General features: G+C 43.6%; 1 protein-coding gene across 6 annotated transcripts in view; it reads left to right on the forward strand.

The window, feature by feature from the left end:
* The window catches only part of LPP (LIM domain containing preferred translocation partner in lipoma), a 438,714-nt gene that overhangs the window by 263,393 nt on the left and 150,418 nt on the right, over positions 1 to 24,903 (forward strand). For all 6 annotated transcript variants that reach the window (XM_069727091.1, XM_069727088.1, XM_069727092.1 and 3 more), the window contains one exon: positions 5,843 to 6,496. In XM_069727091.1, the coding sequence (XP_069583192.1) occupies positions 5,843 to 6,496 (654 nt within the window). The remainder of the gene's footprint in view (positions 1 to 5,842; positions 6,497 to 24,903) is intronic.

The raw sequence follows: 24,903 nt of genomic DNA on the forward strand, positions 1-24,903 counted from the left end.
GCTGGTCGGGGCAGAAAGTCCAGAACTTTGTTTCGTCGCTGGACGTCCCGCTGACATCGCTGAATCGGCGTGTGTGACGCCGATTCAGCGATGTCTTCGCTGGTAACCAGCGCTGGGCTTCTCTGCACTGGCTGTGAGCTCCGGGCAGCCGGAAAGCAGAGCGGTGACGTCACCGCTCTGCTTTCCGGCCGCTGTGCTCACAGTCAGTGCAGAGAAGCTCAGCGCCGGGGACAGACAGCGGTAGGTAAGTATGTAGTGGTTGTTTTTTTTTTTACTTTAACGATGGTAACCAGGGTAAACATCGGGTTACTAAGCGCGGCCCTGCGCTTAGTAACCCGATGTTTACCCTGGTTACCGGCATCGTTGGTCGCTGGAGAGCTGTCTGTGTGACAGCTCTCCAGCGACCAAACAGCGACGCTGCAGCGATCCGGATCATTGTCGGTATCGCTGCAGCGTCGCTTAGTGTGACGGTACCTTTACTAAGAAGACACAAATCAGTCTGAGTCAGAGAGTAATGGGTTAAATTAATCACCTTATTATCTCTATTTGATGTCGAGAACGATTTTCTCTTATATGGATGGTAAGAGTGGTCACGGAGTCTTGTGACCTCCATAGAGGAGGAGTTGTTCTAGATATAGAAGATAGATCAGAGTGCCCACTCAATGATGAAATAGAGATATTTGAGCCACTCTTCAGTAAACTTAAATTATTCCTTTTTCTCCAGGGATACACTTTTTGGACTGATAGTCCTTCAGGTCCCTGGTATACTTGGTCGTTTGTGTATTTAGAATTTTCTTAACCATCACATCCATCGATTTCTCAAGATCTGTTTCAAATTGTTGAATTTTCTCATAGGGGCACCCATTGCGAAGCTCAGCCTGTGCAGTATCAATCAAACCATCCAGCTCATTAATGTTGGTGGTATTGAGATCTATTAGAAGCTGCATAAGGGTGGTTGAGCAGATATTACAGGCATCCTCCCACTTATCAATAAACACTGGATCCATGGATTGTGAAAGTGCAAAATATCAGTATTTAAAAAAATATACTAGATGCTGGCGATGGAAGTGTTAACAGCTTTATTGATGCATATTCACACAGTTGACCATGTTAAAAGTGCTCTTGTTATTCCTAAAACCCTTGAGAAATAATGCAGATTGTTATAAAACGTAGATTATTGTGCACTTGTTTTGGACTTTTGTTTTATTGTGAGCTTGTTTTGTGTATATTCTATTGATATTGTGTTTTGGTTATGTAGACAATTAGACATGTTAAGTATAAAGCTTAGACACGTTGGAACATCTGTGGGAAGATAGAGTTTTAATGTAGCACGTCTCGTTGCTGTGGAAACATCACTCCAGCTCAATGCATTTAGCAGGATCAAGACATGGGTCTGTCATGCCTCAGTAATAATGCCTACACTGACCAGATGTTATTGCTTTCCCAATGCAATCAGTCCTATCCTGTTTACACTCTGTAATAAAAGATATCAAGTTGCAACACATAAACACGTGAGTCATCTACAAGGAGATCAATCCATCTATCTATCTGCCTGTCTGTATCTGTCTATCTAAGTAAAGCTGGATTTCAACCTACGTTTTTAAAGAGAATTTGTCACTAGTTTTAGCCATTTTATCTGAGAACAGTATAATGTAAGGGCGCAGCGACCCTTATTCCAGGTATGAGTCACTATATAGGCTATGTGCTGTAGTTTCAATACAATCAGAGTTTTATCAGCTGGACATGATCATTAGAGGACTAGGTCTCACACACACCACAGTCAGGCCGATCTGTGTAACCCTATCTTTGCTTCTGATTGGCAGTTTGCTGACAATGTACACAGGAAGCTGCCAATCAGGTGTGTGGGCGGAGTTATACACAGCTCAGCATTCTGGCCACTGCTACTTCTATAGCAGAGAAAACAGATCAAAACTAAACCAAGCAGTCCATTAAGCGATATATCGGTGTAATCAGACTCTCTACCCTACATAGCAAAAATCTGCTGTCAGATTCCCTTTTGTGGCCCCTGACCCAGGAGATGTAAGTGATAGGGGCGGTTCCCATGAGCAGGGTACTCCTTGCATTGCTGGTGGGCAAGCACTAGTTAACCAGTTTGTGTGCGAAGTATCTTCGTTTTAGAATTCTATGCTACATAGCAGTAATGCAGTTGAAACTTCAGAAATATTCAGTGTTTGCCATCTCCTCCATTGTATCCGCATCATGCACTTTTATTTGTTGGTTAAGCATTTACGGTATATGTACTCAGCAGGTCCTTGTTTCTCTACAATATCTTTCTCTTTTACATAATTGATGATTTGAGCTATGATGACTGTTCGTGTCACTGTAGCCTGTGTTCTGAGTTACAGCTATGGATGCGTTATACAATCACATATACTGCTATGTAAATGAGTTTTAAGGCAGACATTACACATGCAGTTTTTAGCCTGCAGTTTCCAGCCCCCAAAAATGAGTTTTGTTGTCAGGCAATTTTTCCTTTCTTTAAGGACTTGTTAATTTTCAAATAGCCGTGTTGTTTTTTTTTTTTTTTTATTCTGAAAATCTTGTCACTTTCCTTGTAGTACCTAATTTAAGAAAAACACTGTGACTGTACATCGTGCTTCTGAAACTCTGTACTGCAAAATATTTCTACTTTGCAGTCATAGAGATGACTTTGCTTAAATTTGCTTTTATAAGTCCCTTTGTTGTCTGGTAGATCTAAAGTAATTTGATGTGTTGTGTACACTGAGATATTCCTAATTTTCCCTTATACTTATTCTCTTGTCTTGGGCATTAGCTGTGAGTTATTAAATTGAAGAGAGAGTGTTTTGATAAAAGTAAAACAACACATACAAAAATTGGATGAAAGAGAATTGCTGTAAAATTACTAAAATGCACGAATCAGTGCTAGTTCTATCTCATGTACCAAACATCAGGACATAGTAGTGCTGGCTCTATTATATGGACCAAACATCAGGACATAGTAGTGCTGGCTCTGTTATATGTACCATACATCAGGACATACTAGTGCTTGCCCTATTCTATGCACCACACATCAGGACATAGTAGTGCTGGCTCTATTATATGGACCAAACATCAGGACATAGTAGTGCTGGCTCTGTTATATGTACCATACATCAGGACCTACTAGTGCTGGCTCTGTTATTCCATACATCAGGACATAATAGTGCCGGCTCTATTATATGGACCAAACATCAGGACGTACTAGTGCTGGCTCTGTTATACCATACATCAGGACATAGTAGTGCCGGCTCTATTATATGGACCAAACATCAGGACATAGTAGTGCTGGCTCTATTAAATGTACCACACATCAGGACATAGTAGTGCTGGCTCTGTTATATGTACCATACATCAGGACATAGTAGTGCTTGCCCTATTATATATACCATACATCAGGACATAGTAGTGCTGGCTCTATTGTATGGACCAAACATCAGGACATAATGGTGTTGGCTCTATTATATGTACCATACATCAGGACATATTAGTGCTGGCTCTGTTATATGTACCACACATCAGGACATGGTAGTGCTGGCTCTATTATATGGACCAAACATCAGGACATGGTAGTGCTGGCTCTATTATATGTAACACAATAGGACATAGTAGTGCTGACTCTATTATATGTAACACAATAGGACATAGTAGTGCATTCTTCAGTTCAGGCTTCCATCACTTCCAAATCACTTGTGCACATAAGGAAAGCAATTGGGATAATCTGTAAGTGACGCTATGATGTCACCTTTCAAAAATATTGTACATTGCTCTTTGTAAGTGCCCTTTAAATTTTTTTCTTGGACACCGAGCTCCTGGTTTTGCTTTGATAGTATTTGGTTATCGGCTGACATATTGCTTCCATCCATTCCATCCTGTTTTATATTAGGCTTATTATTGCACAGCTTGGGCCTACATTTAGCTCGTCTGCTACTCAAATACAATGATTGACATTCCTGATCTTCATTTGTATAAAATTTATTACTGTTCCCTTGCTAGCCCTGTGATTTTTTTTTTTAATTTCCAACAACGTTTCAAAACTCTGAGTGTACATAGTCTCAAATGGAGAGTCACCCGCAAAGTCCAATCAGTAGGCTGTCCTGCACTGTGCTGTGCTGCTTATTTCAATGCTCCTTCCTCCTCCATACAGAATATCATTTTTAGTGATGGACCTGGTCTTTTCTGCTCTCAGGGCTGTCCTACAGCTCAGTGTGTCCTCCCTACTTGCCATTGTTCTGTCAGTGCGATTTGTTCCGAAGCCTCTTTGAACACCGTGAAGTAGAGCGAACATACAGGCTGAGTTCATAAAAACTGACCGTACATGCTCGTGCTCCGCCAGTCTTGTTGGGGGACAAGGCGCCACATTAATTGCAATGTTCTCGCCATTTAATGAATGCAGCGCATCTTCTATGTGGTGTATGCCACACCAGAAATACTTCTCCAGTCTGGGGCTAGAGTATTATTTCAGGCGTACTAAACGCAACGCTGGCATTTTGGATAATGAATTGGACAGGTGAGCGTGAACATGGCCAATCCCTGCACTGCCCCACCAGCATTGCCCATTTCAGTGAAACTGATTCAAACTCACCTGAAAATGGAAAAAAGTATTTTTTCCCAACTCAGCATTTCCTTACAAATGTACCAGCTTTTCAAACCTTTATTTCTTCTTCTCTAGCATTGAGTCCACCTCAAAGAGTATGCATCGAAACAGTCGGAGCACAACAGGACTGACCAGGCTTGTCATTAGTGGCTAATTCAAGGAATAAGGGGCGTGGAGAGGAGCATGAGGAAGGGACAGCCTAGTGCAAAAACTAGCTGAAAATTTGTTCAATTTAAACGTCATCGGAAGTGAAAAATATGAAATTGAGGCTTAAAAGGGAACGGAAGTGAATTTTACTCGAGTTGTGTAGTACAATGCTTAGTTTTTAAAAAGAGAAATTCAGTTTATGGTTTAAAACATCCATTAAAAGGATCCTGTCATCGGGATATTGGCACTGCACTTGCTATTCCCTTGCCTGCTGCCTTCCGGTCTTTGACAACTCTCGTCTGTGGCCTGCCTCCCTGACCTAAGGTTTTGTGCAGGTGCCATTATTACCCAAGTCGGATCCTGAGAGGGTATAGTGCATCAATAGCCTGGTTCTCGCAATTTTGTTAGGTGGCTTACTGTGCATTCATCTCCCCTTCTGAGGAGACGGCCCAGGGCAATGATTCTATTTCCCCGAAAGCTCAAATATTGGAGCAGGTCACTGAGACGAGAAGAGTGACTATCAACCTAAGACTGGAGGATAGCGGGAGAGCTGTACGTACAGTGCCCACCCCACCGCACGTGCAACTAAAACTAACTCTAGGTTTATCTAACACCAGGTATGGATTAAATTAGCGTTAGCGGGCCTTTACACCCATGCCTGATGACTAGTTGCCTTTAAAGAGGAGCTGCCACCAGATTTCCCTATGTAAACTGCATACAACTATTATTTACTATCTCTTAGACATGGAGGATGTGTACTTTCTCCTAATCCATGTCAGAATGGCTCAATAATTCTTATATATTAACATGAACATTTTAATATTATAAAGAGAAACTTTCACAAAGGACTAGACAAAGTAAGCACACCAGCCTCATCAGGTCTGAGATCTATTTAATAATGTATATATTTACATACATTCCAGAGTGAGCGAGATTGATATAATTTTAATGCATATATTATGTAATATAACTTTTTTTGTTATATTTATTCTATTTTTTTATGGAGATAATTTCTGCAATTGATATAATGTTTTTTACGTATTTCATGTAAATTAATTTTCTTTTTTTATGTCTATATAGGGCACTGGGTCTGCAACTGGGACACTGACTCATCCATCGGCTGGAACCCCAGTTACTGGTCATAAGAGGATGATAATACCAAACCAACCACCTCTGACAGCAACAAAGAAGTCTGCCACCAAACCTCTACCACAGTCCACAACATTGCCTTCGCCAGCAGGGTCACCAGCTGCACAGAGGCCTCAGCCAGTCCCTGCACCTTATGCCACTGCCTCTACTCCAAGCCGACCTACTTTTAATGTGCAAGTTAAATCTGCACAGCCGAGCCCTCACTTTGTTCCACCAGCCCCCCAACCAAGTCAGCCTTACAATATTACACCAAACCAATACTATGCTCCTCAAAAACAAGCAGCTCCACGAGAGCCAGAATATATTCCACCCCAACCTGTACGCTATGCAGATCCTAGCTATGGGTATCCCCAGGGTAATCAAGTGAAATACCACGATCCTTACTATCCAACATCACAGGGCTATGGCGGAAGAAATAATTCTGAGATTCCTTACACACAGCAAGGAGGGTGGAAACCTGAACCCTCTTACACTTCTGGCCTTGCGGTGGGTCAGCAACCTCCTGGCTCCTATCCAACTCCAAATAGTAAGAAGACCTATATAACGGATCCTCCTTATGCTCCACCACCGCCACCTCAAGCCAAGGTAGGTCATTATAATATTGAGCACCATAGAGTGGGTGTTGCTTTGTTCAGAGGTTTCACTTTATGATTTGGAATTTTTACTTTGACTTTCATTTCTGCATATGAAAAAGGTGTGTCATATAATCAAAGAATGTTAAAGTTGGAAGCGACCTTCAGGGTCATCATGTCCAGGATTCACTAAACTATCTGAGATAGATGTCTGTCCAGCCTATGTATAAAGACTTTCTTTGAAGGATGACTCGCCACGTCTTGTCGCAGCCTGTTCCACTCATTGATCACCCTCACTGTCAAAAAGTTTTTTTTCTAATATCTAATCTGTATCTTCTCCCTTTTAGCTTTTTTTCCATTGTTTCTTGTGTTTCCATGTGCAAATGAGAATAAGGATTATCCCTCTACATATCTTCAGATATTTGTAGACGGCTATTAAGTCTTCTTAACCTTCTTTTTTGCAAGCTAAACATTCCCAGATCTTTTAACCGTTCATAGTAGGACATACTGTACTTTGCAGTAACCTCACCATCTTGATAGCTCTGCTCTGAACTTGCTCCAGTTTTTCAATGTCTTTTTTTAAAATGTGGTGGCCTGAACTGTGTTTGTTTTTTTTTTGCTGCTACATAACACTGTTAACTTGAGCAGTCTGTGATCTATTAGTAATAAATAGCCAGGTCTTTCACCGGGAAGGAGCAACCACGGGAAGGGCAGCATCCATAAAGGAAAACCACCTATGCCAAAACATGGTATCCACCCACAGACAGCTGTTTCGGGGGTATTTGCCCCTCATCAGTGTGGAGTAGGAAATTGGCTATTAGGAGCATTGCCTAGTAAAAGGACTATAAACATAAGGATGAATGACCTCTGGGAGATCAAAACATCCAACACCGCGGAGACACCACCACGTGTTTCTCAACGCAGTGATCCAGAACACTGCCCCCATCCCTTATGGGAAATATGCAAATGCATGTAGAAAAGCCGCGGAGACACCATCACGTGTTTCTCAACGCAAGCAATAAATAGCCAGGTCTTTCACCGGGAAGGAACAACCATGGGAAGGGCAGCATCCATAAAGGAAAACCACCTATGCCAAAACATGGTATCCATCCACAGACAGCTGTTTCGGGGGTATTTGCCCCTCATCAGTGTGGAGTAGGAAATTGGCTATTAGGAGCAGTGCCTAGTAAAAGGACTATAAACATAAGGATGAATGACCTCTGGGAGATCAAAATGTCCAACACCGCGGAGACACCATTACGTGTTTCTCAACGCAGTGATCCAGAACACTGCCCCCATTCCTTATGGGAAATATGCAAATGCATGTAGAAAAGCCGCGGAGACACCATCACGTGTTTCTCAACGCAAGCAATAATTAGCCAGGTCTTTCACCGGGAAGGAACAACCACGGGAAGGGCAGCATCCAAAAAGGAAAACCACTTATGCCAAAACATGGTATCCATCCACAGACAGCAGTTTCGGGGGTATTTACCCCTCATCAGTGTGGAGTAGGAAACTGGCTATTAGGAGCAGTGCCTAGTAAAAGGACTATAAACATAAGGATGAATGACCTCGGGGAGATCAAAACATCCAACACCGCGGAGACACCATCACGTGTTTCTGGATTTTTTTTTCCTTTTTAGCAAGTGTTTAAGTATTTGTTCATGCATCTTGGTCTCTTTAAATGCTTCCAATTCTTCCTTCTTTTTGGGACTTTTACTGTGCAGTGATAATTTCATTTAGCAATATCTCCCATCCTTGGGCATTTCTGTCCTTTAGAAAATCCAGCCATTGGACCTTTCGTACCCTCTTTGAGTCCATTAAAACCTGCCTTTCTGAAGTCCATCCTTAAAGTCTGAGTCCTCGCTGGTCTTCCTTCTCTTGTAATCTAAAATTCGAGGATATCATGATCTGTGCCTCCTAAATTCCCAGCCACCTTTACTTTCTCAACCGTTTCCTCCCTGTTGGTAAAAATTAGGTCCAAGATTGCAGATTCTATTGTTCACTCTTCTAACTTTTGAAAGATAAAGTTGTCAGGAAGACAAGATAAGAATTTTCTAGACCCATTACTCTTGCCTGAGAGAGATTCCCAACAAATATCTGGATAGTTGAAATCTCCCATCATCACTGTGTTGAAAAAAAAAAAGACATCTAATGTAAGGAAAGTTTTGTCCAGGTGGCCTATAGTAAACACCGATAATAGAGTCCTTTCCATTCTTCTACCCAAGCTCGTTGTTTCTTTCTAATGCTCTGTGCATTTGTATAGACACATTTTAGTTTGTAGTCTTTCTCTTGCTCCTCTGTTTTCATTCAGAATTTGTTGATTTTCTTCTATCTTTCCACTTATAATAGCAGGATTCTCAAAAGAATTCATTAGCTCTGTGTTTTATTCTGGCCATATGTCTCCCATACCATATTGCTTTAGTTTAAAGCTCTCCTGATGAGTGTAGCAAGGTGTCTACCATATATGTGTTTTCCTGTTTTCGTAAGATGCAACCCATTTCTATCAAGGAGTTGATCATAGAGGTAATTCACTCCATGTTCAAGAAACACAAAACGTTGCTCATGGCACCATCGATGAAGGCACTTATTCAACTTTAGAATCCTGTTCAATTTCCTTGGTCCATTTCAAGTACACTGGGAGGATGGATGAGAAGACGACCTGTCCTCCCAGTTTCTTCACTTTCCGGCCTAGGTCTTCAAAGTTTCTGCATATAGTTTCCAGGTCCTTTTTTGCTGTGTCGTACACTTGGACAATAGGGGTCCCATCCATAAACTGTCTTTGGTATCAAAGTTTGTATCCTAATATTTGTGTTATAATGATGTACAACTCGCTACCACTTAGTTATCACCTGCTCAAATTAAATACAACCCAATCTTTCAGTGTGGCCGACTTGGCTTCTTCCTGAGTAGGAATTGAGTGTATTAAAATTAGTAAGCCTTATAGTATTTATGTGCATTATCGTTGCCTATGTTATGGAGTATTGCTTGCTACTAGTTTACGGAGATCATCCAACATCATTTCTTACCAGGCAGCTGTGCATGGTACCGCAGCTTCTTGCAGCTTGGTCCGTTTCTTTTGGATGGGGCAGATATCCAGTACCAAGTACAGCCACTGCTGAAAGTATGCGGCTTGACATAATTGGTAAAAGGCATACTGTATTCGCTAGCACTCAATAGACTTCTTTAATCAGTGGGTGGTGTCAGTAATTTTTGTGTATATGTATGTATACAGCTGATGATATAAGTATTGAACACATCACCATTTTTCTAAGTAAATGTATTTCTAAATATACTATTGATATGAAATTCTCACCAGATGTTGGTTTCAACCTTTCCATTCAATACAGGCAAAAAAATCAAACCATAGATGTCCATAAATTAAGTTGTGTAATAATGAGAAATAAAACCGGGAAAAAGTATTGAACTCGCTTACTGAAATGTATTTAAAATTTCGTAAAGAAGCATTTGTTGTTGATGACCGCCTCAAAACTCCTCCTGTATGGAGAAGCTAGTCGCATGTGTGATTTGGCCCTTTCTTCCACACAAACACTCTTCAAATCCAATAGGATTTGTGGACTCCATCTAATTCAGGGTTTCTTTGCCTACATCGTGCTGCTCTCAGATGAGTTTTGTGTTGTTTTTACAGCACTTTTTCTGGCCGTGCTCTCAGATGAGGTAGCAAAAACCTGCAGACAGATTCCCTTTACGCCTTGGAAAATAACCACCAAGCAAACTTCAAAAGTTATGGCATTATGGCTATAACTAGGGTTGAGCGAAACGGGTCGGCCACTTTCAGAAGTCGCCGACTTTTGGCAAAGTCTGGTTTCATGAAACCCGACCCGACCCCTGTGTGGGGTCGGCCATGAAGTCGGCGATCTTCTGAATGTGGTATCGGAATTCCGATCCCGATTTCCGATATGTTTGCAATATCGGAAATCGGTATCGGAATCCATATTTAATGTTAAATAAAGAATTAAAATAAAAAATATCGCTATACTTACCCTCTGACGCGCCCTGGTACTAACCGGGAACCTTCCTTCCTTCGAATCAGCGCTTCCAGGACCTTGCGGTGACGTCGCGGCTTGTGATTGGTCGCGCGGCCGCCCATGTGACCGCTCGCGCGACCAATCACAAGCCGCGACGTCACCGCGGCGTCACGCAAGGTCCTGCAAGCGCTGATTCTTAGGAAGGAAGGCTGCCGGAAAGAAGCAGGGCGCGTCCGAGGGTGAGTATATACCTAATAGGAATATACTCACCCTCGGACGCGCCCTGCTTCTTTCCGGCAGCCTTCCTTCCTAAGATTCAGCGCTGGCAGGACCTTGCGTGACGTTGCGGCTTGTGATTGGTCGCGCGGCCGCCCCAATCACAAGCCGCGACGTCACCGCAAGGTCCTGGAAGCGCTGATTCGAAGGAGGAAAGTTCCCGGTTAGTACCAGGGCGCGTCAGAGGGTAAGTATAGCGATATTTTTTATTTTAATTCTTTATTTTACACTTTAATATGGATCCCAGGGCCTGAAGGAGAGTTTCCGCTCCTTCAGACCCTGGGAACCATTGGAAACCCAATGCACTGCATTGGGTTTCGAGTTTCGGCCGACCCCGACTTTTTTATAGGATCGGCCGATTTCACTCGACCCGACTTTTGAAAAAGTCGGGTTTCATGAAACCCGACCCGATCCCATAAAAGTAAAGGTCGCTCAACCCTAGCTATAACACATTAAGGTAATGGCATGGCCACCACAAAGCCCTGATCTTAATCCCATAGATAATGTAGGTGCAGAAGGGTAAAGGTACCGTTACACTTAACGCTTTACCAACGATCACGACCAGCGATACGACCTGGCTGTGATCGTTGGTAAGTCGTTGTGTGGTCGCTGGAGAGCTGTCACACAGACAGCTCTCCAGCGACCAACGATGCCGAAGTCCCCGGGTAACCAGGGTAAACATCGGGTTACTAAGCGCAGGGCCGCGCTTAGTAACCCGATGTTTACCCTGGTTACCATTGTAAAAGTAAAAAAAAACCACAACATACTTACATTCCTGTCGTGTCCCCCAGCGTCAGCTTCCCTGCACTGTGTAAGCGCTGGCCGGAAAGCAGAGCGGTGACGTCACCGCTGTGCTCTGCTTTACGGCCGGCCAGCGCTGACACTGGGGGACGCAGGGAAGCTGACGCTGAAGGACGCGACAGGAATGTAAGTATGTAGTGTTTTTTTTTTTTTATATACTTTTTACAATGGTAACCAGGGTAAACATTGGGTTACTAAGCGCGGCCCTGCGCTTAGTAGCCCAATGTTTACCCTGGTTACCAGTGAAGACATCGCTGAATCGGCGTCACACACGCCGATTCAGCGATGTCAGCGGGTGATCCAGCGACGAAATAAAGTCCTCATCATTCCCCAGCGACCAACGATCTCCCAGCAGGGGCCTGATCGTTGGTCGCTGTCACGCATAACGATTTCGTTAACGATATCGTTGCTACGTCACAAAAAGCAACGATATCGTTAACGATATCGTTATGTGTGACGGTACCTTAAAAGCCTGTGCGACCAAAACAGGTTTACAAATCATTTCTGTCAGAATTAATAATGCAAAATTGAAACTGCTTTTTGTGAGAAACTTATGGAAGGCTGCGCAAAATGTTTGACCCAAGTAAGACCATTTATGGACAAGCTATCAAATGCAAACCACATGTGTGGAAACTTCTGAGTCTCGGGAATGTGATGAAAGAAAGAAAAGCTGAGCTAAATCATTGTCTATAGTAGTATTCTGACATTTCACATTCCTGAAATACAGATACGGTATGTTCCTCAGAGAGTGTGGCTAAGGTGTGTGTAGATGTATGACTTCAGTTGTAGAGTCCTATTTCTTCCAAAGTCTCCTTCCAGCACTGATTATGTGCAGTGCTCGCAGAACCTCAGTCTTTGGGTAGCTGGCCATGTTGAGGGTGAACACAATGAAAATCATGTACACTATTTTGACAGGAAAGTGGGGTAAAAATAAGCCAGCATACGAGGCCCAAAGGGGAGTCTGTTAGGAGGAAGAGATCTGCATTGGGCTGCAGCGATCCATAGTCAGTACTAAGCCCCCACATTGATGTACATGATCTTATTGCTGTTCCGTCTGCTCAGGACGGGCCTTGATGAAATCAGCGGAGAATGTTTGAAAGAATGTGAAGCCAAGACGAGTAATTGTGCAAAGCTGCCTGTACAGTAATACTGGGAAAGAACATCTTGATTAGGTTAAATGCTGGATAATCTACAGAAAAGACCATTACCAGGGAATGCAACAGATTGTGCAGCAGATTTACTTATTAACACATGGAAGCAGACGTCTTTTTGCCAGCAATTTCTTAGACGTCATGAGCCTGGATTTGAACCTTAATGTGAACCACGCTGCCTGCAATGTAGAAAATATCCAATAACATTGAAGACTTGCTGGTATATTAAGTAGATGAGAGATCTACTGTATTCTACAGGACGGATGCTGGTTTATTTACATACATTGGAAATGCAGCACACATTATTTCCATGCACAATTCATCACTGGATTGCAGAAGTCTTTATTCCCTTGCCTGTGCTCTACAGTTCTTCCTTTTGTACTGGGATCGCTCATAGTGATGGTAAAGCTCATATCTCTTATGGTTTGGTACAAAAGCAGAATCCAGGACTCTTGTCCTTTAGTGTTTGGCTATTCCTTATGTGCGCTGTTCCAACTTATTAAACGTAAAGGCCTTTCAATTGGAAGTCATGTGTCTCACTAATGTACGGTAGTTCCAGTAGACCTGGTGCACCTTCATCAGGCAATAATCTTGTAGTAATGAGTGGGGAGCTAGAAGAGCCTTGTCTCTGCCATATCTACCTGCATTCACAATCTATTGTACTTTCAGGCCGTATAAGTCCTTGGGAATAAATTCTACAAAATTTCACAGTTACATTGTAGATAATGCCAAGCTTTTTCTACTGAATATACTGATAAGGTCTCATTCACACGTCAGTGCTTAAACACGTGCGTGAAAAAATGGTACCAGTGTCATCAGTTATTTGGATCAATGTCATCTGTGAGTCCATTTTTGCCATCGCTGTTTCATTGATGGATGAATTGCAAATCTTCTGCTATCCATTGCAATGTTAATTGCAGACAGCAAATAGACTGTACACTGCTACCATCCGTGTGCTGTACATGTCTTTTATGGACCCATAGACTTGTACTGGTCCTTTTCATCCATGATACCAAAATAAACACAGACATATGGACATGTGAACGTGGACTAAGGAGTTGGCCTGAAAGGAATGTTTTACCATATTTTCTGATTGTATATACTCGAGGATAAGCACATTTTTTGAGATGAAAAAGCCCCCTTCGGCTTATACTCAAGTGAGTGTCTCAGAAGATGGAGGGGGAGCTGCAGCGGCAGGGCAGCGTGGCTAACTCCTGTGCCCACTGCTTAAGAGAAATATTCGCAGTGAATATTCATTTCTCTTCAACAACAGGAAAAGTAGTCGCAGCCGCAGGCTTCCTGCAGCCGCCGGGCGATCACGTGTGCCCGCTACTTAAGGGAGTGAATATACACTGCACACTTTTAGGATTCTGCCTTGCCGGTGGACAGTCATGTCAGCACAAGCATGTGATTTGTATACTTCTGACCACATTCCGACTAGACGTTCCCGGCCTCGCTCAGTTCATTTTCATAGAGTGAGGCCACACATGTCTAGTCAGCACGTGACCGCATGTACAGTGGGGCAAAAAAGTATTTAGTCAGTCAGCAATAGTGCAAGTTCCACCACTTAAAAAGATGAGAGGCGTCTGTAATTTACATCATAGGTAGACCTCAACTATGGGAGACAAATTGAGAAAAAAAAATCCAGAAAATCACATTGTCTGTTTTTTTAACATTTTATTTGCATATTATGGTGGAAAATAAGTATTTGGTCAGAAACAAAATTTAATCTCAATACTTTGTAAGATATCCTTTGTTGGCAATGACAGAGGTCAAACGTTTTCTGTAAGTCTTCACAAGGTTGCCACACACTGTTGTTGGTATGTTGGCCCATTCCTCCATGCAGATCTCCTCTAGAGCAGTGATGTTTTTGGCTTTTCACTTGGCAACACGGACTTTCAACTCCCTCCAAAGGTCTTCTATAGGGTTGAGATCTGGAGACTGGCTAGGCCACTCCAGGACCTTGAAATGCTTTTTACGAAGCCACTTCTTCGTTGCCCTGGCGGTGTGCTTTGGATCATTGTCATGTTGAAAGACCCAGCCACGTTTCATCTTCAATGCCCTTGCTGATGGAAGGAGGTTTGCACTCAAAATCTCACGATACATGGCCCCATTCATTCTTTCATGTACCCGGATCAGTCGTCCTGGCCCCTTTGCAGAGAAACAGCCCCAAAGCATGATGTTTCCACCACCATGCTTTACAGTAGGTATGGTGTTTGATGGATGCAACTCAGTATTCCTTTTCCTCCAAACACGACAAGTTGTGTTTCTACCAAACAGTTCCAGTTTGGTTTCATCAGACCATAGGACATTCTCCCAAAACTCCTCTGGATCATCCAAATGCTCTCTAGCAAACTTCAGACGGGCCCGGACATGTACTGGCTTAAGCAGTTGGACACGTCTGGCACTGCAGGATCTGAGTCCATGGTGGCGTAGTGTGTTACTTATGGTAGGCCTTGTTACATTGGTCCCAGCTCTCTGCAGTTCATTCACTAGGTCCCCCCGCGTGGTTCTGGGATTTTTGCTCACCGTTCTTGTGATCATTCTGACCCCACGGGGTGGGATTTTGCGTGGAGCCCCAGATCGAGGGAGATTATCAGTGGTCTTGTATGTCTTCCATTTTCTAATTATTGCTCCCACTGTTGATTTCTTCACTCCAAGCTGGTTGGCTATTGCAGATTCAGTCTTCCCAGCCTGGTGCAGGGCTACAATTTTGTTTCTGGTGTCCTTTGACAGCTCTTTGGTCTTCACCATAGTGGAGTTTGGAGTCAGACTGTTTGAGGGTGTGCACAGGTGTCTTTTTATACTGATAACAAGTTTAAACAGGTGCCATTACTACAGGTAATGAGTGGAGGAAAGAGGAGACTCTTAAAGAAGAAGTTACAGGTCTGTGAGAGCCAGAAATCTTGATTGTTTGTTTCTGACCAAATACTTATTTTCCACCATAATATGCAAATAAAATGTTAAAAAAACAGACAATGTGATTTTCTGGATTTTTTTTTCTCAGTTTGTCTCCCATAGTTGAGGTCTACCTGTGATGTAAATTACAGACGCCTCTCATCTTTTTAAGTGGTGGAACTTGCACTATTGCTGACTGACTAAATACTTTTTTGCCCCACTGTATGTAAATCGCCGGCATGAGAGAATCCTGACAGCGTGCAGTGCGCACTGTGAGAAGTCAGAAGTCTGCAGTCACAAAGAATGACTGCAGACTCATTACAAACCTGGACATCCCCTTTAATGCTCCTAACATAAATAAAACATGAGTGTTACTTAGTATCACAAATAACATTTACATCCAGGTACCTGATGGATGATGTCACGTCTGAAGCCGTTCTCCTTCTTTTCTTCATCTTGTCCAGACCCCATGATGAGTTTTCTCATCCACAGCCGTTTCTGCAGACCTCCATCTTCTCCACTCTTTTGCTGAAAATCTCCACATGATGCCCTTAAAGATACAAGTGTCATTATAATGCTCCTGAATGAAAAATTGCCCGTCACTATATTGTCAGCACAAAACATGACCCCCACACTGTCCCTCTTATGGTACATGCTCTTTACACTGACCTCTCCTTTCCTTACCGGCCCCCCTCTTCACACTGTCCACTCACACTGTTTCCCCCCTATAGGGCCCAGTATTTATACTGTACTCTCTCATCACACTCCCCCTCCTTGGTATACTGTCCCCTCCTGGCTGTGTCCTTACACTGTCCCCCATGCTACAAACCCACTACTCCGTTTCTATTCTGTGCCCACTCACTTTTCTCCCCCCATACTATCTCATCACACTATTCCACTCCCTCATCATACTGTCTCCTCTCACATCCTTCCTGCTCATCATACTGTCCCCTCATATATTTACCCCCTTGCTTTCTATACTGCCTGTGCACCTGACTCCCCATACTGTCTGCACACATCCCATCACCCTCACTCCCCGTACTCTGTCCACATACATTTTTCACATCGCTACTCATACTGTGCCCGCATACATTCCCTCTTTTGCTCCCCATACTGTCTGCACCCATCCTCCCGAACTGTTTACTCATACATGCCCCCATTCCCCTGTACTGTTTCCCCATACATGCCCCCATTCCCCTGTACTGTTTCCCCATACATGCCCACCATTGCCTAGTAATGTTTCCTCATCCATCCCCCCATTGCTTAGTACTGTTTCCTCATACATGCCCCCCATTGCCTAGTACTGTTTCCTCATACATATATACCCCCATTCCCCAGTACTGTTTCCTCATACATGCCCCCCATTCCCCAATACTGTTTCCCCATCTTCCCCTTTGCTCTTCATTTTGTGTCCTCAATTATCCCCCCACACATTAAATCCCCCATCCCCACTCCAATTCTCCCCACACATAATAAATCCCCCATCCTCACTCAAATTATCCCCACACACAATAAATCCCTCCATCCCCACTCCAATTGTCCTCACGCATAATAAATTCCCTCATCCCCACTCAAACTCACCACACATATAATAATTCCCCCCATCCCCACTCAAATTGTTCCCCCCTCCCATCTTTTATGAATGGCTCATCTTCCCCCCCCTTGTATGAATGGCTCAGCTTCCCCCCCTTGTATGAATGGCTCAGCTTTCCTCCCCCTTGTCTGAATGGCCCAGCTTTCCCCCCTTATATGAATGGCCCAGCTCTCCCCCTTGTATGGATGGCTCAGCTTCCCCCCCCTTGTATGAATGGCTCAGCTTCCCCCCCCTTGTATAAATGGCCTAGCTTTCCCCCCTTGTATGAATGGCTCAGCATTCCTCCCCCTTGTATGAATGGCTCAGCTTCCCCCTTGTATGAATGGCTCAGCTCTCCCCCCCTTGTATAAATGGCTCAGCTTTCCTCCCCCTTGTATGAATGCTGTTTCCTCCCCCTTGTATGAATGGCTCAGTTTCCTCCCCCGTGTATGAATTGCTCAGTTTCCTCCCCCTTGTATGAATGGTCCAGCTTCCCCCCCCCCTTGTATGAATGGCCCAGCTTCCCCCACTTGTATGAATGGCTGTTTCCTCCCCCTTGTATGAATGGCCCAGCTTTCATCCTCCCCCTTGTATGAATGGCCCAGCTTTCGTCCCCCCTTGTATGAATGGTTGTTCCCTCCCCCTTGTATGAATGGCTGTTTCCTCCTGAATGGCTGTTTCCTCCCCCTTGTATGAATGGCTCAGTTCTCCCCCCTTGTATGAATGGCTCAGTTTCCTCCCCCTTGTATGAATGGCCCAGCTCCCCCCTTGTATGAATGGCTCAGTTACCTCCCCGACTCCTGCTCCCTCCTTGCATGCATGGCTCGCTCCCCCATCCTCCCTCCGCCCTCCTTCATCCTCCCCCTCCCCCCCGTCTTCCCTGGCTGTCATGCTCACCTTTCCACAACGCGCCGAACCCAGCTCTGTCCTGGCGCGGCAGCTTCTTTCTTCGTGAGCTGTCACATGGTACCGCTCATTAAGGTGATGAATATGCGCCCATATTAATCACCTTAATGAGCAGTACCACGTGACCGCTCACACAGGACGAGCTGCAGGCGCTGAGACCAGGCATCGCTGTAGTATGTGAGTATGACGTCCTCAAGCAGAGAGGGGGGAGGGGCGGTTGTGAGGTGGGAGGCATGCGCAAACGGGGAGGAGACTCCGGACTTAAATAAAAAAAAAAAACAGAACGAAAAAAAAGACTTGCTCTGGTGCCGCGTCCACGTAGTATACAGCACAGACACGTAGTATATTGCCCAGCTACGTAGTATATTGCCCAGCCACGTATGTAACAGGTTAAAAAATAAACATACTCACCTTCTAAAGGGCCCTTGTAGTCCTGTCGCCTGTGTGGCAGCTTCCGGTTCCAGGTTTGGTATGAGCGCAGAACCTGTGATGACGTCGCGGTCACATGACCGTGACGTCATGGTAGGTCCATGTCGCATAGTATCCTTAGCACCGGAACCTGCCACTTGCACTGCCGAGGACAGGACGACACGTCGGAGGGTGAGAATAAGGTTTTTTTTAATTATTATTTGTAACAGTAGATCTTTTTACTATTGATGCTGCATGTGCATCATCAATAGTAAAAAGTTGGTCACACAGGGTTAATAGCTGCATAATCGGAGTGTGTTAGGCTACTTTCACACTAGTGTTGTTTGGCCTCCCTCGCAATGCGTCGTATTGGAAGAAAAACGCATCCTGCAAAGTTGTCTGCAGGATGTGTTTTTTCTCCATAGGCTTGTATTAGCGACGCATTGCGACACGTCGCCACTGTCGTGCGACGGTTGCGTCGGACCGTTGGCACCAAAAAACGTTGCTTATGTTTTTTGGTGCCTTGTGTCCGCCATTTCTGACCGCGCATGCGCGGCCAGAACTCCGACCCCTCCTCCCCGCAACTCACAATGGGGCAGCAGATGCGTTGTAATAATGCATCCGCTGCCACCATTGTGCAGCGTTGAGACAGGATGCGTCGGTACGTCGGCCCGACGCACTGCGACGGCGACACTAGTGTGAAAGTAGCCTTACACCGCGCTCCGGTAACGCTGGCATTAACCCTGTGTGAGCGCTGACTGGAGGGGAGTATGGAGCGGGCACTGACTGCGGAGAGGAAGGAGCGGCCATGTTGCCGCCGGACTGCACCTGTCGCTGATTGGTCGTGGCAATGGTCGTGGGCGTTTTGCCACGACCAATCAGCGACTTGGATTTCCATGACAGACAGAGGCCGAGACCAATGAATATCCGTGACAGAAAGACAGACGGAAGTGACCCTTAGACAATTATATAGTAGATTGAGAGTCCTCAGTGGTTAATTTAATTGGCTAATTAATTTAGTGGTTAACCTTTTAATGGCTAATTGAAAAGATGGTAACAAATTGCAAGCTTTCGAGACTACACAGGTCTCTTCATCAGGCATAGACTGTTATTTTTATATCTACTGGCTACTACACAGTACCAAGATATATACAGTGGGGCAAAAAAGTATTTAGTCAGTCAACAATAGTGCAAGTTCCACCACTTAAAAAGATGAGAGGCGTCTGTAATTTACATCATAGGTAGACCTCAACTATGGGAGACAAACTGAGAAAAAAAAATCCAGAAAATCACATTGACTGTTTTTTTATCATTTTATTTGCATATTATGGTGGAAAATAAGTATTTGGTCAGAAACAAACAATCAAGATTTCTGGCTCTCACAGACCTGTAACTTCTTCTTTAAGAGTCTCCTCTTTCCTCCACTCATTACCTGTAGTAATGGCACCTGTTTAAACTTGTTATCAGTATAAAAAGACACCTGTGCACACCCTCAAACAGTCTGACTCCAAACTCCACTATGGTGAAGACCAAAGAGCTGTCAAAGGACACCAGAAACAAAATTGTAGCCCTGCACCAGGCTGGGAAGACTGAATCTGCAATAGCCAACCAGCTTGGAGTGAAGAAATCAACAGTGGGAGCAATAATTAGAAAATGGAAGACATACAAGACCACTGATAATCTCCCTCGATCTGGGGCTCCACGCAAAATCCCACCCCGTGGGGTCAGAATGATCACAAGAACGGTGAGCAAAAATCCCAGAACCACGCGGGGGGACCTAGTGAATGAACTGCAGAGAGCTGGGACCAATGTAACAAGGCCTACCATAAGTAACACACTGTGCCACCATGGGCTCAGATCCTGCAGTGCCAGACGTGTCCCACTGCTTAAGCCAGTACATGTCCGGGCCCGTCTGAGGTTTGCTAGAGAGCATTTGGATGATCCAGAGGAGTTTTGGGAGAATGTCCTATGGTCTGATGAAACCAAACTGGAACTGTTTGGTAGAAACACAACTTGTCGTGTTTGGAGGAAAAAGAATACTGAGTTGCATCCATCAAACACCATACCTACTGTAAAGCATGGTGGTGGAAACATCATGCTTTGGGGCTGTTTCTCTGCAAAAGGGCCAGGACGACTGATCCGGGTACATGAAAGAATGAATGGGGCCATGTATCGTGAGATTTTGAGTGCAAACCTCCTTCCATCAGCAAGGGCATTGAAGATGAAACGTGGCTGGGTCTTTCAACATGACAATGATCCAAAGCACACCGCCTGGGCAACGAAGGAGTGGCTTCGTAAGAAGCATTTCAAGGTTCTGGAGTGGCCTAGCCAGTCTCCAGATCTCAACCCTATAGAAACCCTTTGGAGGGAGTTGAAAGTCCGTGTTGCCAAGCGAAAAGCCAAAAACATCACTGCTCTAGAGGAGATCTGCATGGAGGAATGGGCCAACATACCAACAACAGTGTGTGGCAACCTTGTGAAGACTTACAGAAAACGTTTGACCTCTGTCATTGCCAACAAAGGATATATTACAAAGTATTGAGATGAAATTTTGTTTCTGACCAAATACTTATTTTCCACCATAATATGCAAATAAAATGATAAAAAAAACAGACAATGTGATTTTCTGGATTTTTCTTTCTCAGTTTGTCTCCCATAGTTGAGGTCTACCTATGATGTAAATTACAGACGCCTCTCATCTTTTTAAGTGGTGGAACTTGCACTATTGCTGACTGACTAAATACTTTTTTGCCCCACTGTATATATTTCCTCTATCAAAATAAACAGTTGCACAAATTGCACTACCAAATTTTATCCTCATTCAGTGACAACTGTTTTGCTTGTTTCTTGTACTCCTGCATTGGATCATGTCTTATAATTGTCCAACGGTAATCTACAAGCATTGATGGATTGCATTTTCCTTGATCTCTTTTCTCCATAGCCTTAATATCTTGGTGAAATCTCCCACTGTGCGCGTCACTCCACAGTTTGGTGGAAAGAAGTCTAGATGTGAATGTAAGAAATTAATCTTTAAGGACATGATACAGCCAAGATCCTTATACAACCTCTGGCAAAAATTATGGAATCACTGGCCTTGGAGGATGTTCTTCAGTAGTTTAATTTTGTAGAAAAAAAGCAGATCACAGACATGGCACAAAACTAAAGTCATTTCAAATGGCAACTTTCTGGCTTTTAGAAACACTAAAAGAAATCAAGAACAAAAAATGTGGCAGTTAGTAATGGTTACTTTTTTAACCAAGCATAGGGGAAAAATTATGGAATCACTCAATTCTGAGGAAAAAAATATGGAATCATGAAAAACAAACAAAAAAACACTCCAAAACATCACTAGTATTTTGTTGCACCACCTCTGGCTTTTATAACAGCTTGCAGTCTCTGAGGCATGGACTTAATGAGTGTCAAACAGTACTCTTCATCAATCTGGCTTCAACTTTCTCTGATTGCTGTTGCCAGATCAGCTTTGCAGGTTGGAGCCTTGTCATGGACCATTTTCTTCAACTTCCACCAAAGATTTTCACTTGGATAGAGATTCAGACTATTTGCAGGCCATGACATTGACCTTATGTGTCTTTTTTCAAGGAATGTTTGCACAGTTTTTGCTCTATGGCAGGATGCATTATCATCTTGAAAAATGATTTCATCCCCAAACATCCTTTCAATTGATGGGATAAGAAAAGTGTTCAAAACATCAACATAACCTTGTGCATTTATTGAAGATGTAATGACAGCCATCTCCCCAGTGCCTTTACCTGACATGCAGCCCAATATCATCAATGACTGTGGAAATTTGCATGTTCTCTTCAGGCATTCATCTTTATAAATCTCATTGGAATGGCATCAAACACAAGTTCCAGCATCATCACCTTGTCCAATGCAGATTCGCGATTCATCACTGAATGACTTTCATCCAGTCATTATCATTCCACGATTGCTTTTCCTTGGCCAATTGTAACCTCGTTTTTTTTCTGTTTAGGTTTTAATGATGGCTTTTGTTTAGCTTTTAAGTATGTAAATCCCATTTCCTTTAGGCGGTTTCTTACAATTCGGTCACAGACGTTGACTCCAGTTTCCACCCTTTCGTTCCTCATTTGTTTTGTTGTGCATTTCCTGTTTTGGAGAGATATTGCTTTAAGTTTCCTGGTCTTGACGCTTTGATGTCTTCCTTGGTCTACCAGTATGTTTGCCTTTAACAACCTTCCCATTTTGTTGTATTTGGTCCAGATTTTAGACACAACTGACTGTGAACAACCAACATCTTTTGCAACATTGCATGATGATTTACCCTCTTTTAAGAGTTTGATAATCCTCTCCTTTTGTTTCAATTGACATCTCTCGTGTTGGAGCCATGATTCATGTCAGTCCACTTGGTGCAACAGCTCTCCAAGGTGTGATCACTCCTTTTTAGATGCAGACTAACGAGCAGATCTAATTTGATGCAGGTGTTATTTTTTGGTATGATAATTTACAGGGTGATTCCATAATGTTTTCCCCATGCTTGGTTAAAAAAGTAACCATTACTGACTACCACATTTTTTGTTCTTGATTTCTTTTAGTGTTTCTTAAAGCCAGAAAGTTGCCATTTGAAATTCTTTTACCGTATACAGGTCCTTCTCAAAAAATTAGCATATAGTGTTAAATTTCATTATTTACCATAATGTAATGATTACAATTAAACTTTCATATATTATAGATTCATTATCCACCAACTGAAATTTGTCAGGTCTTTTATTGTTTTAATACTGATGATTTTGGCATACAACTCCTGATAACCCAAAAAACCTGTCTCAATAAATTAGCATATTTCACCCATCCAATCAAATAAAAGTGTTTTTTAATAACAAACAAAAAAACCATCAAATAATAATGTTCAGTTATGCACTCAATACTTGGTCGGGAATCCTTTGGCAGAAATGACTGCTTCAATGCGGCGTGGCATGGAGGCAATCAGCCTGTGACACTGCTGAGATGTTATGGAGGCCCAGGATGCTTCAATAGCGGCCTTAAGCTCATCCAGAGTGTTGGGTCTTGCGTCTCTCAACTTTCTCTTCACAATATCCCACAGATTCTCTATGGGGTTCAGGTCAGGAGAGTTGGCAGGCCAATTGAGCACAGTAATACCATGGTCAGTAAACCATTTACCAGTGGTTTTGGCACTGTGAGCAGGTGCCAGGTCGTCCTGAAAAATGAAATCTTCATCTCCATAAAGCATTTCAGCCGATGGAAGCATGAAGTGCTCCAAAATCTCCTGATAGCTAGCTGCATTGACCCTGCCCTTGATGAAACACAGTGGACCAACACCAGCAGCTGACATGGCACCCCACACCATCACTGACTGTGGGTACTTGACACTGGACTTCAGGCATTTTGGCATTTCCTTCTCCCCAGTCTTCCTCCAGACTCTGGCACCTTGATTTCCGAATGACATGCAAAATTTGCTTTCATCAGAAAAAAGTACTTGGGACCACTTAGCAACAGTCCAGTGCTGCTTCTCTGTAGCCCAGGTCAGGCGCCTCTGCCGCTGTTTATGGTTCCCAGGCTTTACCTGGGGAATGCGGCACCTGTAGCCCATTTCCTGCACACGCCTGTGCACGGTGGCTCTGGATGTTTCCACACCAGACTCAGTCCACTGCTTCCTCAGGTTCCCCAAGGTCTGGAATCGGTCCTTCTCCACAATCTTCCTCAGGGTCCGGTCTCCTCTTCTCGTTGTACAGCGTTTTCTGCCACATTGTTTCCTTCCAACAGACTTACCATTGAGGTGCCTTGATACAGCACTCTGGGAACAGCCTATTTGTTGAGAAATTTCTTTCTGGGTCTTACCCTCTTGCTTGAGGGTGTCAATGATGGCCTTCTTGACATCTGTCAGGTCGCTAGTCTTACCCATGATGGGGGTTTTGAGTAATGAACCAGGCAGGGAGTTTATAAAAGGCTCAGGTATCTTTTGCATGTGTTTAGAGTTAATTAGTTGATTCAGAAGATTAGGGTAATAGGTCGTTTAGAGAACCTTTTCTTGATATGCTAATTTATTGAGACAGGTTTTTTGGGTTATCAGGAGTTGTATGCCAAAATCATCAGTATTAAAACAATAAAAGACCTGACAAATTTCAGTTGGTGGATAATGAATCTATAATATATGAAAGTTTAATTGTAATCATTACATTATGGTAAATAATGAAATTTAACACTATATGCTAATTTTTTGAGAAGGACCTGTATACTCGAGTATAAGCCGAGATTTTCAGCCTATTTTTTGGGGCCGAAAGTCCCCCCCTCTTGGCTTATACTCGCGTCATACCCAGAGGTTGGCGGGGGGGGGGGGGACTGTCTAATTATTCTCACCTGCTCCTGGCGCGGTCCCTGCAGGCCCCTGTCTCCCCGGCGCCCCAGCTTTTTCCTGTAC

Source organism: Ranitomeya imitator, chromosome 5 (assembly GCF_032444005.1).
Source record: "Ranitomeya imitator isolate aRanImi1 chromosome 5, aRanImi1.pri, whole genome shotgun sequence".
Classification (NCBI taxonomy): Eukaryota; Metazoa; Chordata; class Amphibia; order Anura; family Dendrobatidae; genus Ranitomeya; species Ranitomeya imitator.